The 14421-nt window shown below is 60.3% G+C and overlaps 1 protein-coding gene across 1 annotated transcript in view; it reads left to right on the forward strand.

Annotated features, from left to right (window-relative positions):
- Positions 1 to 3386: 3386 nt before the first annotated feature.
- The window catches only part of GRID2IP (Grid2 interacting protein), a 32346-nt gene continuing 21311 nt past the window's right edge, over positions 3387 to 14421 (forward strand). The window contains 3 exon segments of the mRNA XM_068423531.1: positions 3387 to 3778; positions 3896 to 3950; positions 6689 to 6843. Coding sequence (XP_068279632.1) covers positions 3387 to 3778; positions 3896 to 3950; positions 6689 to 6843 — 602 coding nt within the window.

Below are 14421 nucleotides of genomic sequence, written 5' to 3' on the forward strand. Positions count from 1 at the left end.
TTATCTGCAGGCAGACAGGCAGGGTTTGTGTGCCGCAGGCCGTGAGCACAGCACGGAGCTGCCTGCGCTACCTGCAGGAGCTGCAGTGAGAGCTGCTGAGCAGGGCACTGGCACTGGCACGGAGCTCCATCCCCTCTCAGTGGCCTTGTAGGCTCTGCTCAAGGACAAAACAGCTGGCACAGGAGGAGGAGGGGTCTCCAAGTCCCTTGCAGCAGTGACATGGATGAACATGAAGGGCACGAGCGAGAGGAAGACCTTCCACCGCATCGTGCTCACCTTCAGGGTGGGCAAAGCAGGTCCCTGCAGCCCTCCTCCATCAGGCTTTACCCCATCCCATGCCCAGCTGCCCAGGTTTCCCAGGGAGGTTGTTTCCCATCCAGCCCAACGCTGCTGCCAGCTCAGCCCGTGCCGGAGCCAGGGGAAGACCAGATTGCTGTGATTGCAGGTGGCCCCTCCCGCTGGTGCCGCAGCAGGACGGGTAATACCCTAAAACCTCTTAGCGTGCTAAGCCCTGGGATCCCTCTGTGCTGAGGAAGCAGAGAAGAAAATCAGAAACAGCAGCTTAACGAACAGGGGGTGCCAGTGTGGGGGTCTCTGCTGCGAAACGCTCTCAGCTGCTCCCCGCTGCGAGGACCCCCGCTCCCCCCTCGGAGCAGCCTGGCTGGGGAGAGCTCTCCTGGCGAGCCCCGCCGGAGTCGGCTGAGGCCCCCAAATCTGCAGCAAACCGCTCATCGTTTGGCAGATGTGTACTCCCAAAATCCCTGGTTTCCCACCCAAATCGAGGTCTCAGCACGCCCCGCTGCCGTTTGGGAGCGGCGATGGCCTGCTGCACCTCTGCTGATTTGCCAAGCGCTACCTCTTGGGATTTGCCCGTGGGAACAAGGGATTTCCCCCCCCAGGCACTAATCTGTTTTACCTCCCTCCAGCTCCTAATTCCCCCCAGATCCGTGGGCTCAGGTCAGCGCCAGACTCAGCCAGGACCAGCACAGCAATTAGTCCGTCCTTGCTTCTCTCTGCAATGGAAATAAAGTTAATCAGGAAAGGAAAAGGAAAGAAAGACCTTTCTGCGTGCCTGGCACTGACCCAGAGTGGCTGGAAGAGCACAGGGCTCCAGTAAGAAGCCTGGGAAGGGGCAGCCACCCCCTGCCCGAGGGGCTGCCCTGGCTCTGCCCGCGGCACAGCAGCCCTTTCGCCCACCCCTGGACCAGTGTTACCCATCAGAGCTGTGCCCCCAGCGCCCCGGGGCTGCAGCGAGGCCATGGGAGCCGGGGAGATGCCCCCAGGAGCCCGGCGGGCAGGTGGGACGCGCTTCCAAGGGCGATGGAGGAGGACGGAGAAAGCCTTGACCCCGTAGCCGGGACAAACCCGCCGCCGGTGAGAGCCCGCCAGGCTCGCTGGGATGGCTGCAGACTTCTGTAAGTGCTTGAGCCGCAGGGTGTAGAGGTGGAAGGGGGTGATGCAGCTCCCCGCAGCAGGGCTTTGCCGCAGAGCTCAGCCCGGAGCGGTGGTGCTGGGGCCGTCCCAGTGCTTACTGGGCTCTTGCTGGAGCCTTCAAAGCCTGTGTCCTGCAGCCCAGGGGTGCTCTGGCGTTCGCTCGCCGATGGGTTTCATCCCGCTGTTGCCAGACTCGCCCCATGCTTCACCCTCAACACTTGGCATCTGTACCTGTTAACGTGGGCAAGAGCTTTGTTCCCTCTTTAAATAATAACAATAATCCCTGGGGTTTATGTAGCATTTTAATCAGCACTGCTGTACAAAGGAGGGCAAGATTATTACACTTATAATGTTGGGTACAGCATATTGTTTGGTCCTTTTTAATATTTCCTTATGAAGGTGGCACTTCTAGTGCCCTCTGTAATGCAGCCTTGAGGAGCTGCTTGCCACAGCGGAGCAGGCTCAGGTTATTAACGCAGATTTCTGTGGTAATGCTGTTTTCCTGCCCATCCTCACGATTCTGCTCTCAGAGTGAGCTGGGCCATATTATCTCTGCTGAAAATGGACATGAGTAGAGTTCCCGTCATCTCTCTGGCCTATAACAGGGTATCAAACGATGTTTGAATTTTGACCAAGGTTTCCCAGGTCTCAAAGGAGCAGCAGAAATGTCTTTTGGTCATTCAGATCAGGGGGATGTTTTTGCTGTGCTGGCAGGAACGTGGACCAGAGCGAACTGGGACCCTCTGGGCTGCCCAGGCTGGGGGGGAGCAGCCACTCAGGGGGACGACGCACCAAGAGCCGGGTTCAGGCTGCTGCTGGGGGCTGTTTGATCTGAACGGCACATCAAGGTGTGTTCATGAGGGTGTTTTCTTGAGAGATTCTGAGCCCTCGTAGTCTCCATAAGGTAATTTGCCCAGGTAAAATAGTCTGCAGTTCATTTTTGCAAATGCTTAAGGTGTGTTAAGTAACCCAGGGGAGTAAAAAGCATCTGCACAGACAGCTAAGAGCAAATGAAGAGAAAATCTGCATGTGAATTAATTTAGCAAGTGTCAGAGGGCAGTGGATGCCCTTACACATCGGGGGCATCGAAAGGGCACCCGAGCGAGCCGCGCAGATCAGCTGCTCCGATTTACCTTGGGCAAAGACAACTTCAGCAGATGTTTAGGGCTGATGTGTCCGATTTCTCCTTGAGCATCCGTGGAGCTGATCCTAACCCTTCAAACGATCCACAGACAGGGCCTTTGAAAATCCATCATCTTCGTATTTCAGGATGCTGTGATCAGGTTAATGCTACACATGGGACAGGGAGGGCACAAAGAAATACTCCCAGGAGAGCTGAGCTGAAAGGATCTGGCAAATTTTAATGAATTTGTAGTAATTTGGCAGGTGCAGAGTACTAAAATATTGAGTATTGAGAAGGGTTGGTTAACATGAGGCTGCCTTAAGTCATTGGATGATCTGTTCATTAACATGATGTGCCAGGGAAACGAAATAATCGTTTTGCTAGAGAAATAAATACAAGCACCTCCCTGGGAGGGGGGTTAGAATAGAATCACAGGATTGTTTTGGTTGGAAAGGACCTTTAAGATCATCAAGTCCAACTGTTCACCTACCACGGCCACGTCCACCACTGAACCATGGCCCTAAGCACCACATCTACTCGTTAGGGTCCGGGTGCCGAGCCCCAACCTTCCCAGCCAGCTCAGCTTCCTCACTGCTAATGACAGTGGCGCTGCCAGCAGCCTGCTGGTAGAAGAATAAAAAGCTATTTTTTAGGGAAATGCAGAGGAACAGTGTCCCTCTTGGGGACACTTCCCACGGTGGGGAGGGTGCAGCACAGACTGGACCCCCCACACCCAAGGGGATCCGTGTAGCATCTACAGGAGTTAACGTTAAGGACCCAAAACCCACCACAGCTCCTTTTTTCTCCCCCTTCTTTTCCAGTTGCAGCCATGCCGGCAACCAACCAGGGCTGGCCCGAGGCCTTCGGGTTCAAGATAAGTGGGACGGGTCCGTGCTACATCCTCTGGGTGCAGGAGGGCAGCGCCGCGGCGGCGGCGGGGCTGCGGCCGGGTGACGAGGTGCTGGAGATCGAGGGGCAGCCTGTCTCCTCCCTGGGCTGCGAGGCGCTGCTCGGGCTGGCCAGGCGCTGCGGCAACGTGCCCCCCAGCATCGGGGTGGTCTCCCGCCTGCAGCATGTTGACGTCCACCCCAGTCCCCGAGGATGCTTCGGCTTCGAGCTGGCGAGCGGCAGCCCCCCGCGAGTGGCCAGCGTCAGCCCGGAGTCGCCCGCGGCTGCCTGCGGGATGGAGCCAGGGGATTACGTGCTGGAAGTCAACGGGACGTGGGTGATGCTGCAGGAAGCGGCGGCCGCTCTGGTGGGGTCCTGCCACGGGCGGCCCCTGCGGCTGGGGCTGCTGCGGCCACAGCACGGGGCCAGCACGTGGGACCCCGTCGCCAGCGCCGACGCCGTGCGCCAGGAGAGGAGGCAGAAAGCGCAGGAGTTCAGCAAAAAGGTAAGGCTGGGGTGGGGGGCAAGCGTCCGGGGCTCAGGGCAAGTATCCGTGGCTTGGGGTAGCCCCTGCACTGAGCGGTTTGGAGGTTGCTGCGTTCAGCCCATGCAGCACGCTGGGACGGGAGGATGCTCCTGGCTTGGTCCCAGGGCTGGGGTGCAGGGCCAGGGCATCAGCGCCTGAGAGAGGGTCTGATAATCACCTGTATTTCAATAACCCCTGGGAGAGTAGAGGGATGCTGCAAAGAGCTTGGAGATCCTCTGGGCGTGACCCCAAATACTTACTCCTTTGCACTACCAGAGCCTGTGGAAACCCAGGAGAGAGATCCTTCTCTCCTGCATGTCTGGACGTCCCTTCAAAGCTTGAGCATGTCATCCCGCAGACATTTGAGCTCTTATTTTGCTGCAAAGGGAAAACAACAATGTGATTACACCTTCATTGTGCTCCTGAAGGCTGCCTAGTGGGTAGTTTACCAAACACATCGCCTCGTGCTAATTATAAATTTGATCGTGGTTGTTTTTGTAATCTTTCTAATTTCCATTTCACAGTAGCCTTTTAAAATACTGCTATGAAAATAACGAGGCTTGTGTTTTCTTTGATCCTGAGCTAATAAAGGAACGAGACATTCATAAAGAGATTCGTGGGTATGAGCTGAATCCCCTCAGTCAGCTTTTACATTGCAGATTCACAAATACGCTCTGAGGTCTGGATTCATAAGGCAGAGCATCGCGGGTGAAACGGATACCTGCTGCTTACAGGAGATTAACAAGAGGATGAGAGGCTGTTCCACGCTGCCTCCATCTTGTGAAGTCACATTACACCACGTAAACTTTTCCTGGATGATCCCAGGAGAGCACTTTTGAAGCGAGCAAGCTGGTCGCGATGCTGCGAGCTCCCGCAGCAGCACCTCTGCCGTGTCCCTTCCCCACCGAGCAGCCACAGCAGCACCTCTGCCACCCCCCTTCCCCACCCAGCAAAGCCCCCCATGACACCCCGGGCAGAAGCAGGTTTGCAGAGCACACGTGTCGCTGGCTCCCGGGTGCTCGAGCGCAGCTCGGCTGGCAAACGCCTCTCCAGAGGGAGTTAATGGCGCAGATGTTTTAAGTGGCTTCATTTTTTTGCACGATGCAGAAAATAATAAAACCCAGCGGGGTGCTTTATCCCCTCACTTACCTGGGAGCTCGGCTCTGGTGGGTGCTGCTGGTGCAGGTGCCGGTGCCATGAGCACCCGGGTACTCCTGCCCCCCTGCCGCAAGGCTGGAAGGTCGGAGGGTGCCCGTGGTTTGCGTTTCGTGCCCACAGGGCACTCACAAGCCTGAGGTATGGAGGCTTTTCCCACCCCTGTTCGAATGGCACTCACCTGGCACACAGACTGGTGGCAGCACCGGTGGCAGTGGGGCCAGGGCTGGAGCCAGGTGTCCTGGCAGCTGGGGGGGCTTCACCTAAAGAGCTGGAGGTGCTCAGGGTCTCAGTTCCAGGTCAACATCTCCTCTTGTCCCCTGAACACTCAGGGACACACCAGGGACTGCACCAACATGAGGGGTGGCAGCACCCTCCCATTCCCACCCCCTCAAGCCCTTCAGTCTCAGCCCAGGCCAGAATTTAACAGCAGCGCCCTGGGATTCAGCCCACCAGGAGCACCAGGGTCTTTGTCATTGCTGGGCTGGACCTTGGGACTGAAAAGCCTGCAAGCCTGCCCAGGGGACAGGCTGCCAGGGCTGCCCCAGATTCAGTAACCTTGAAGCGCTGCTGATGCCGGGAGCCCCTGCAGCACTTGCATGGCAGCTGCGCCAGCCCAGCAGCACCTGGAGGGCTGCGCTGGGGGTGGCAGGGCCGGTGATGGTCCTTCCTGGGGAGCTGCCAAGTGGGACGAGCGCCGGGAGAAAACAGCTCTTCCCCTTCCCTGGGCAAGGTCCTCTCCCAGCTGGCGCAGGGGGCTCAGGCGGGTGATGCCCAGCAGCACCCCTGCTGCAGCGGTGGCACTGGGGAAGGGCAAGGGGCTCCCTGCCCTCAGTGCTGCTTCCCCCTGCACTCACAGGGCTGGAGGGAGGCAGTTAAACCTGCTGTCAGCACAAACCTGTCACCTCACAGGAAAACTCAGCACCTGCAGGGGGGTCCCGAGGAGTTTCTGCATCCTGCATGTCTGCTGCACCCAGCCAGGCTGCAGCAAGGCAGCAGCACCCACAACCCAGCACAGCCCACTGGCCTGGGGAGAGGCTAATAAGGGAGGGTCCCATGCAGGGTAATTGGCTGGGTGCTAATTAGCTAATTAGTCTGCCTGTCATGGCTGTCACAGATGGAGAGGACGGCTGGAAGCTGCCGATGCTGTTCCAGGGCCAGTGCTCCCTCTCCCCGCTTCCCTGCAGCCTCCCAGTGCTAACCTTAGGACGGTGCTGCCCGGGGGATCACGGTGTAGCGAGAGGCTCAGATACCCCCCAAAGCCCACCGCGGTGTCCTCTGCCAGGCAGGCTCCAGACCAACCCACCGGGTCCCAGCGCAGCCCTGCCAGAGCCTCTCCTGCGGGGCCACGTGGGGTCTGCGACGTTCATAACACGCACAACAGCGATACCAGGGACGCTGAAGTTGTCTTTCCTCCCCACATGGGTTCCCTCCTCGTTGGCTGACCAGGTGCTGCAACGAGGCGGACACGTTTTCTGCCCCCCCAGTGCCTCCGTACGCACAGTGAACTGCTCTGCTGCTCAGTGCCCCTTCCCTCTTCTTTCCCGGCTCCCGTGCCGCAGGTGGATGCCATCCTCGGGGACCAGCCAGAGGTGAAGGAGAAGGTGTTCACCGTCCTGAAGCAGTACGCGGCGGAGCGGAAGGTGGAGTACCTGGCCTACGCCCTCTGCATGGTCCTCACCCAGGAGTCCCACCAGCACCTGATTGACAACATCAGGTACAGGGTGGCAGCCACCTCCGTGCTGCCAAGCTGGGCAGCACACCACGGGCACCCACCTGCATGGCTGGGGAGGGTCCCACGGGGGGGATGCCAGCCCCCTTTCCAAGGGGCAGCAGAGCGGAGCTTGGTGGGGTCTCAGCCTGGCACCCCCATGCCCCCCAGCCTGCGTGGCTGTCCTGCCCGGGGTGGCTGGCAGTGCACCAACCGCCAACCATCCCTGTCCCTGCAAGGAGCGGTGGTCACCGGCCCCACGGAGCCACCACCTCCGCACACAGCTCTGGACGTGGCTCCCGTTTCTGGCCGTCGATTCAAAAGGGAGATGGGATTAGAGCTGCAGAACAGCTGGCGGTTCTCCAAGAGCCTGGCCAGAAAATAAACCGAGCTCTGCAAGGCGAGAGGACGGCCGGGGCTGGAGCAGGAGCAGCAGCGGCGGCTGGGGGTCTCTGTCGGGTCCCTGGGCTGTCACCAGGCCGGCACTGCCCGCAGCATCCCGGGGGGCCGGGGCTGTGGCCACTGATCCCGGGATGCCCTGGCAATGCTGCGCTGGGGCCCGGGGTCCTGGCACCCCTCGAGCCGTGCCGCGGGGGTGCAGCCGGTGCAGCCGGTGTGCTGCTCTCCTTGCAGCGCGGGCCGGCACTGCGGGACGGTGCCGGTGCAGGGACACGTGGTGGGGATTACGGCCAGGCTGAGACGATGGCCATCAGGGAATCAGGTCTCCATCTGGCCCCGCTCTGGTCCTGGCTTTCCAATTCCTGCTTTAATCAGTGGAATTGCAAGATATTACCGTTACCATAACAACGGCCCCGTGCCGGGGTCTCCGTCGTGCTGCCGTGATCCGGTGGTGGGGAGGATGGGGAGAGCGGGTCGGTGGCTCTTGCCACGGTGTCCCCCTGCTCTGCCCAGGGCCCCCCATACCTGGGCAGGGACGGGCACAGACCCCTGCAGAGCCGGGGTGCGGAGGGGACAGTCACCTCCGCGGCAGCCGCCTTGTCCAGGTGCCCGCATCGGGGCTGTTCTGTCCCCCGGGATGGAGGGACCTGATGGGTAAACGGCTGAGGCTGGGGGCAGGGATGGATGGCACCGAGCTCTGCCTCAGCCACCACCCCAAACGAGTCCCAGTCAAAAAAACCAACACCCACAATTCAGAAAAAAGTCTTTTCCCCAAAAAAAATCCATGGAAATGCCCCAAACGCCCGGGAGACCCCCTTTGCCTTCATCCCTGGGGAATTATACAGATTTTTTTATAGAGGGGATTTGAATCGGCGCCTAAGTTTTCCTCTGGACCCAAACCCCTCTGCGGGGGCACAGCAGGTCTCCCACAGCGTGTCCCCATCCCAGCAGCCCCTGTCCCAGTGGAGGGGAGCCTGGCCAGACCCGGTGCTGCTGTCCCCCGCGATGCTGTGGGGCAGCACCATGTTACACCCCCCCAATAACGGAGCCAAACGCCACGGCCGCCCTGTGCCCCCGTGTGAAAGGGCAACACCGGGGCTGGGGCAAGAGACACCGTAAATCAGGCAGCTGAGCTCAGTTTAATGGAAAAGAAATGTTTAGCTTAGGGAAAAGATTTACTGTCTAATCTTAATGAAATGAAGTCAAGAAAATAAAAAAAAAAAAAGGTGCTTTGGAGACGAGGGTTCCCAGCTGCGGGGTGCTGGGGCGGCGGGGGCAGCTCCGTGGGTGCTGATACCAGCTGCTTATCCCGGGGATGCCCATCTGATGGGTTGGCTGCCCAGCAAGAGCTTTTTATGCTCATAATAACCCACTGACTGGTGCTCTGGGTTTAGGGGCTGCAGTGAATTCCTGTGGGTGATTTCCGCACGGCTCGAGCTGGTTCGGGCCGTTGCTGGCTGAGGAGGGGTCTGGGGTCTGCACCCCGCTGGCACCTCGGGGCTGGGGAAGGGCTGTGTGGGGGGTTTGGGCAAGGATGGGTCCTGGCTCCGGCGCTGGCGCTGGGGATGGGTGCTGGTGTGGCTGCCTCGTCCTGCAGGGCCACCCCCGTGGGACCACCCCTGCGGCACACGGAGCTGTGTGAGGGCGGGTGTGGGACCACGCGGGCACCCACCAGCCAGCCCGGGCATCCCTGTGCCCGGCCCCGCTGTTCCCATGGGCTGTGTTCGCCCGAGATGCAGGGGGCAGCCCCACACACCCGCACCCCACGAGCTCACCCGTGCCTCCAGCCCTACGAAGCCTGGAGCAGAGCCCTCGGAGGGGCTGGGACAAGCCCCTTCCCTCTGGTGACGGTGGTGCCGCCAGCCAGGGACTGGGGAGGGATGCTGGGGGCGATGCCGGGGTGATGCTGACGAGGGTCCCCAGCACTCGCCTCACCCGCAGCCCCGGGCCCCGGCACGCAGAGCCAGGCGGCCGGTGCGTCCCCGTCTGCCGCTGACCCTCGCGCTGGCCTGATTGGATCTTCTCTCTGCACCAGCTGTATTTATTTTCGGGCCGTTGCTGCTGCTGGCTGTCCTCCCTCCCCTGCCCGTCCCCTCCCCGGGCTCCCCCCGGGCTTTATCGTGCTCCCTGCGAGGTGCTGCAGTGCAGCGTAACTCAAGACCCCCCGACTCAGCGCACGGATCGACCCGGGGCTGCAGACACCTCTCGTCCTCCCGTCTGTCCTCAGCCTGGGCTTTTTCCAGTGTTGGTGGTTTGTTTTTTTTAGCTCAAACGGATTTCATCCCATTTGCCCAGAATTAAGCTCCTGCAGATTTTAATTTGCTGATATCTTCTTCATCCGTTTGGTTGTGGATAGCGGGGATAACGCACGTGCCGCACCGGTTCCTCCCTGCTCCCATCCCCTGCCCATATGGCCGGAGCGTGCAGGAAAGTGCCCAACTGTAGTTCTGCCCAAGGATGCTGAAACACGGCAGCGAGGGGGCAAGATGAGCTGCCTCGGGTGAGTGAGAACGGACCTTTCCTGGGAGCCCGGGGGGCTGGGAGGGGAATGGGTTTAAAGCAGCTTAATTCTCGCATCTAGCAACCCCCGGCGCTGCCAAAATGAGATGTGCTAAAAGTTAATTAACTCTTAGCATCCGTATTGCATCGGAGCTGCTCTCATCAGGGGCTCCACCAGCATCGTGGCTCTGCCGGGGAGAGGGAAATCTCTTATTTGATGTTACCCCGGTCCCGGGGGAGCCACGGGGTTTATCTCCCCGTGGCTGCAGCCGTGCCGAGCGTGTGTGCAGGGGCTGCGTGCGTCTCGCGCTGGTGTGGGGAGGGGAGCGGGTTATTTTGGGCAGGTCGGGGTCCCAGGGGCTCACGCCTCTCGGCGCTGCTCTGATTTCTGAGCTGTTTTCAAACCAGGGCAGAGCTGCGGTTCCAGGAGGGGAGCGGTGCCGGCTCTGCACCAGAGGGCTCTGCAGTGCTGGCGCAGTGACCGCCGGCGTTTCCCAGGGCTCGGGGGGCCAAAGTTGTGCTCTGAGCCCAGCGGTGCCGGGGGGATCCAAGCCCAGCGGTGCCAGGGGGGATCTGAGCCTGGAGGTGCCAGGGGATCTGAGCCCAGCGGTGCCGGGGGGATCCGTGCCAGCATTGCACCAGCTCCCGGCAAGTGGCATTTAGGTTTGAAACATCTGTTTGCAGTAGGACTGGGGGAGCGATGGAAACGCAGCTGCCCTCCTCCCTGCTGCCCTGCAGTGGTACAAAAGCTGGTGCATAAAGCACCGGTGTTGGTGCTTGCACGGACGTTGTCCCATTAACCTGGATTTAAGCCGCGGGATGCATCGTGCTCCGGAGCGCATCCAGCCGTGTTGGTTTGTGAGGTGATAACTCTCGGGCTGTTCAGGCTGCTCTGTGGTGTGGATCTCCTTTAAGTCACGTTGTGCTTCGCTCTGCTGCAGGGAAACAGTTGGGGGCAGTTTGTCACTTTGCTGTTTGGTGACGGGTTTGCATCCCGAGCAGCCTCTGGGCGAGAGCCGCAGCGGGCAGCCGAAGCTGCCGGGCCAGGGCGAGCAGCGCTTGGGTTGGGCACTTCTGATCCCTGACAAAGATAAAATCGCTGCCCATCGGGGGTTCCCTTATTAGGGGAGAAATTCTACCGACTTCATTTAATAATGCTCCCAACACAATCTATTCGCTTCGGCTTGGTTTTCATGGCAATAAAATCACTTGGCGTGTTCCCGTATTAAAATACTCCAGCCATCTGTGACTGTCTCGGGATAAGAAATTTCATTTTAGCCATCAGGATTTATATATTATGGATTGTGCTGCTTCCCCACTTGTCCCCCCTCCCCGTACCCGCTCCCCCAGGCTCGGGGGGAGCTTTCTGGCTCTCTCAGGTGCCCATGCAGCCTGGGTGACCCCCCCGAATCCCACGTCACCACCATCCTCCTGCCCGCGACCCGGGCAGACGCAGGGTGATAATGGAGGAAAAGCAGCTCTCGTTTGCTTCCGTTTTCAGAAATCCCTAATCTGGTGGCCGGACGTATGGCCAACTGCCCAAACAGGGGAATTAGGGCAGCGGGGAAAAAATGTGCCAGCGGTGAAAACAATCGGGAGGGGAGTTCCTTTTGTGTCGGCTGAGTTCAAATAGGTCACGGCCAAAATGCCTCCGTGCTAAATCTCCTGTTTTAGGAGATTAATTTCTTTTGACAAATCGAACTACAGCTGTAATGTGGAGTGGATTGGCCTGGCCGCTTGCACACCACCACTGATCCGTGACTTCTTTTGGGAAGTGGTTCCTTGGGCTGAGTTTCCCGGTATCTTAAAGAAAACACAGAAAGCTGCGTTTGTCCCGGTGCTCCCAGCAGAAAGCAGGGTGGGGGCAGGTGGCTGCTCTCTGCGGCTCTGAAAAGCAGGGGGTGACCCAAGTCCCTGCGCCCCGGGGTGGTGTGGGGTGCTGGTGCAGGGCATGGAGCGTGCAGGAGGTGCCAGTGGCCCTGTGTCTCCCTGGCACAGCGCCTGGCACAGTCCCACGGGTGCCACAGGGGGTCTGGGCGCCTGTCCGTGAGGCCGGGGCTGCATGGAGCAGCTGTTTGCACCCACTGACCTGGCCACCGTCCCCGATACCCGTCGGGCGATGCCAGGCAGGATGGAAGCTGCAAAAAAAGCTTTCCTGGGGGTTTCTTTGAAGGTCTCTGTGTCCTCAGCAGCGACAGTGGTTTCGGGAGAGGTGAGAGTGACGTGGGTAAAGCAGTACAAGGGTTTTCCCTCCCGAAAGCGCGTGGGTTTTAGCCTTGGGGCACGCCGTTGGGGCAGAAGGGCTTTTCCAGACCGGTAGCTGTTTGCACAGCAGCAATTCAGACATCACCCAAGTGTAGCTCAGTGTTTCAATTCACCCTGGGATGTGTTTTTCCAACAGACTCAAGGTCAGGTCTTTGCTAGTTGTTTTGGGGCTAAACTGTGCATTTTTCATTTTTTCCTTCCTTTGCTACCTGGAGATTGTATCTGATGTTGGCAGCTTTGGAAACTTCACATCCTCGTCATCAAATGCAAGTGCTGCGTTTAAAGATGGCGTTATTTAAATTAAAGATGTTTCTTTTTATCTTCTATCCCTAGTGCAAAGCGCTGCTGTGTTATCCTGGGGGTAAATGATGCTCCATGGCTTGTGGGAAGGTTTGGGCCCATGACTCTGGTCCTGGTCTTGGTCCTGGTCCTGGTCCTGGTCCAGCCTGGGTGGCTCCTCCGCCTGCGCGCCCAGCAGCCACGCACCTGCCCCCGATGCCGTTTGCCTTTAAGGTTTCTCACCCATTACAGCAGCCTGTAATTTAAACAGAAGCACTTTAGAAGTCAACTAATTAGCACCGGGGAGGCATCCCCCCGGAGTTCGGCGCGGAGCCGTGCCCTCCTTTCTGTTACGAGATCGTTCCAGCTGGAAATTACAGCGGCTGCAGTTTTTAGGGAAAGCGAGAGGCTTCGTCGCCGCGAGCCGGGGCAGAGCCGGGGCAGGGAGGGCAGAGCAGGCACTAAAACACAATTGATAGAAAAAAGAGGCACTGGGTAGATGGTAAACCCCTGCCCGGGGAGGTGAGGGCGAAGGGAAGCAGGGGCTCAGCCCCGGCAGAGTTTGCCGGCCCATCTGGCCGCGGTCCCCGCGCACCGCGGGGGTGCCACGGGGCAGGGGGGCACCGGCTGGCGCGCGGTTTGGTTGTCGTGGGCGTGAGCCGAGGCTGAGGCTCAGCTGCATGAGGATCTGAAGCGGCTCCCTTTTGTTCCCACCGCGCCCTGACAAATGGGGAAGGACCGGAGTTTCTCTCGGCATTTTCGGTACGTCTCTCCGCTCCGCTCCTCCGCGGCTCGCGCGCGGCGTTGGGTGAGCCGGGAACGCCTCGTGTCCCGGCACACGTCCCCGCGACGCCTCCCCTGCCTCCCTGCGGCGTGGGCACCCAGCGGGGCACGCTGCTGGGGGAGTCGGGCAAAGCTCGGGTGAAAAATTGGGGGCGGGGGGCTGGGGAGAGGCAGAAGAGCACGTCGGGGTCTGCTTTGTCTCCATGACTATAGTCCAGCAAAGCGCTGGGCGCTGAGGACGGGGGTCTGGGGGTGCTGCGTGGCGCAGGGGCTGTGATGGAGCGAGGACCGGGGACCCCTCGCTCCCAGCCCCAGCTGAGTGCGAGCTCTGAGCGAACTTGGGGGCTGCTTTCACCTGCTCCTGCCAAGGCTGGAGCTGCTGCTGCTGCCGCCCCGCTCGAGGGGACGCGTCCTGCGCTGGTGAGTCTTGGCATCCCGGGGTGGGACCGTCCGGGTGAGCTCAGTGCCTTAAAAATAGTGAGTGTGACAGAGACCACGATGTGCCAAACATCCTCTGCCGAGGTGAGCCCCAGAGCCGGGCCGGGCAGCTGGGGCCAGGCGCGCTGGCTTCTGCCCGGTGGGCTCCTGCCCCGTGGCAGCGTGCTGCCCTCCCGGCCGGGCTGCTTCGGAGAGGGAGCGAAAGCGAAGCAGTTTCTGGGGCCTCCCCCCGCCTGGAAAATGCCCTGAATTCGTATCTGTGTGTTAGAGCAGACTGAGCCCTCCCGAAGAGCATGAGCTGACACGGCTGCAGGAGAGGGTGGGTGCACCAGGGCTGGGGAGCGGGCGCAGGGCTGCAGTGCCCAGGGCTGGGGATGCCTTTCCCGTCCCCTCTCCAACAGGGAACAGAGCCAGGGCTGACCTGGAGCACGCGAGGAGGAGGAAGAGGATGCTGAAGGCAGGAGGTCAGCGCTGCATGGCTCCCAAGCCCTCCCACGGGCACGTGCAGCCTGCGGTACTGCTGGGACACGGGCTCTGCGCTGGTCCCAGCCTGACCTCTGCAAACAGGGTGGGTGCATCCGTGCTCCCTGGAGCTGGGCTCGTCCCACGGGACGGCAGGCACTGCGGAGAGAGATGGCTCTGGTTCCTGCTGAGTACCGGGCACCATCTGCCCCGTGCTGGTGCCGGTGCCGGTGCTGGTGCCGGTGCTGGTGCCAGTGCCAGTGCTGGTGCATGCTGCACAGGCGGCATTGCACCAGAGCAGAGGACAGGCTGAGACATCAGCACTGATTAACGCCTCCCCATGTGCTGCCTTTGATGGGTCCCTCGATAAGGGCCAGACCTGAGCGCGCACAGTCCGGGGGCCAGCACCCGCTGACCTGCGGGGCGCTCGGGGGATCCAGCCCCCGGCAGCACGGGGCC

The sequence above is a fragment of the Nyctibius grandis genome, chromosome Z, assembly GCF_013368605.1.
Source record: "Nyctibius grandis isolate bNycGra1 chromosome Z, bNycGra1.pri, whole genome shotgun sequence".
Classification (NCBI taxonomy): domain Eukaryota; kingdom Metazoa; phylum Chordata; class Aves; order Nyctibiiformes; family Nyctibiidae; genus Nyctibius; species Nyctibius grandis.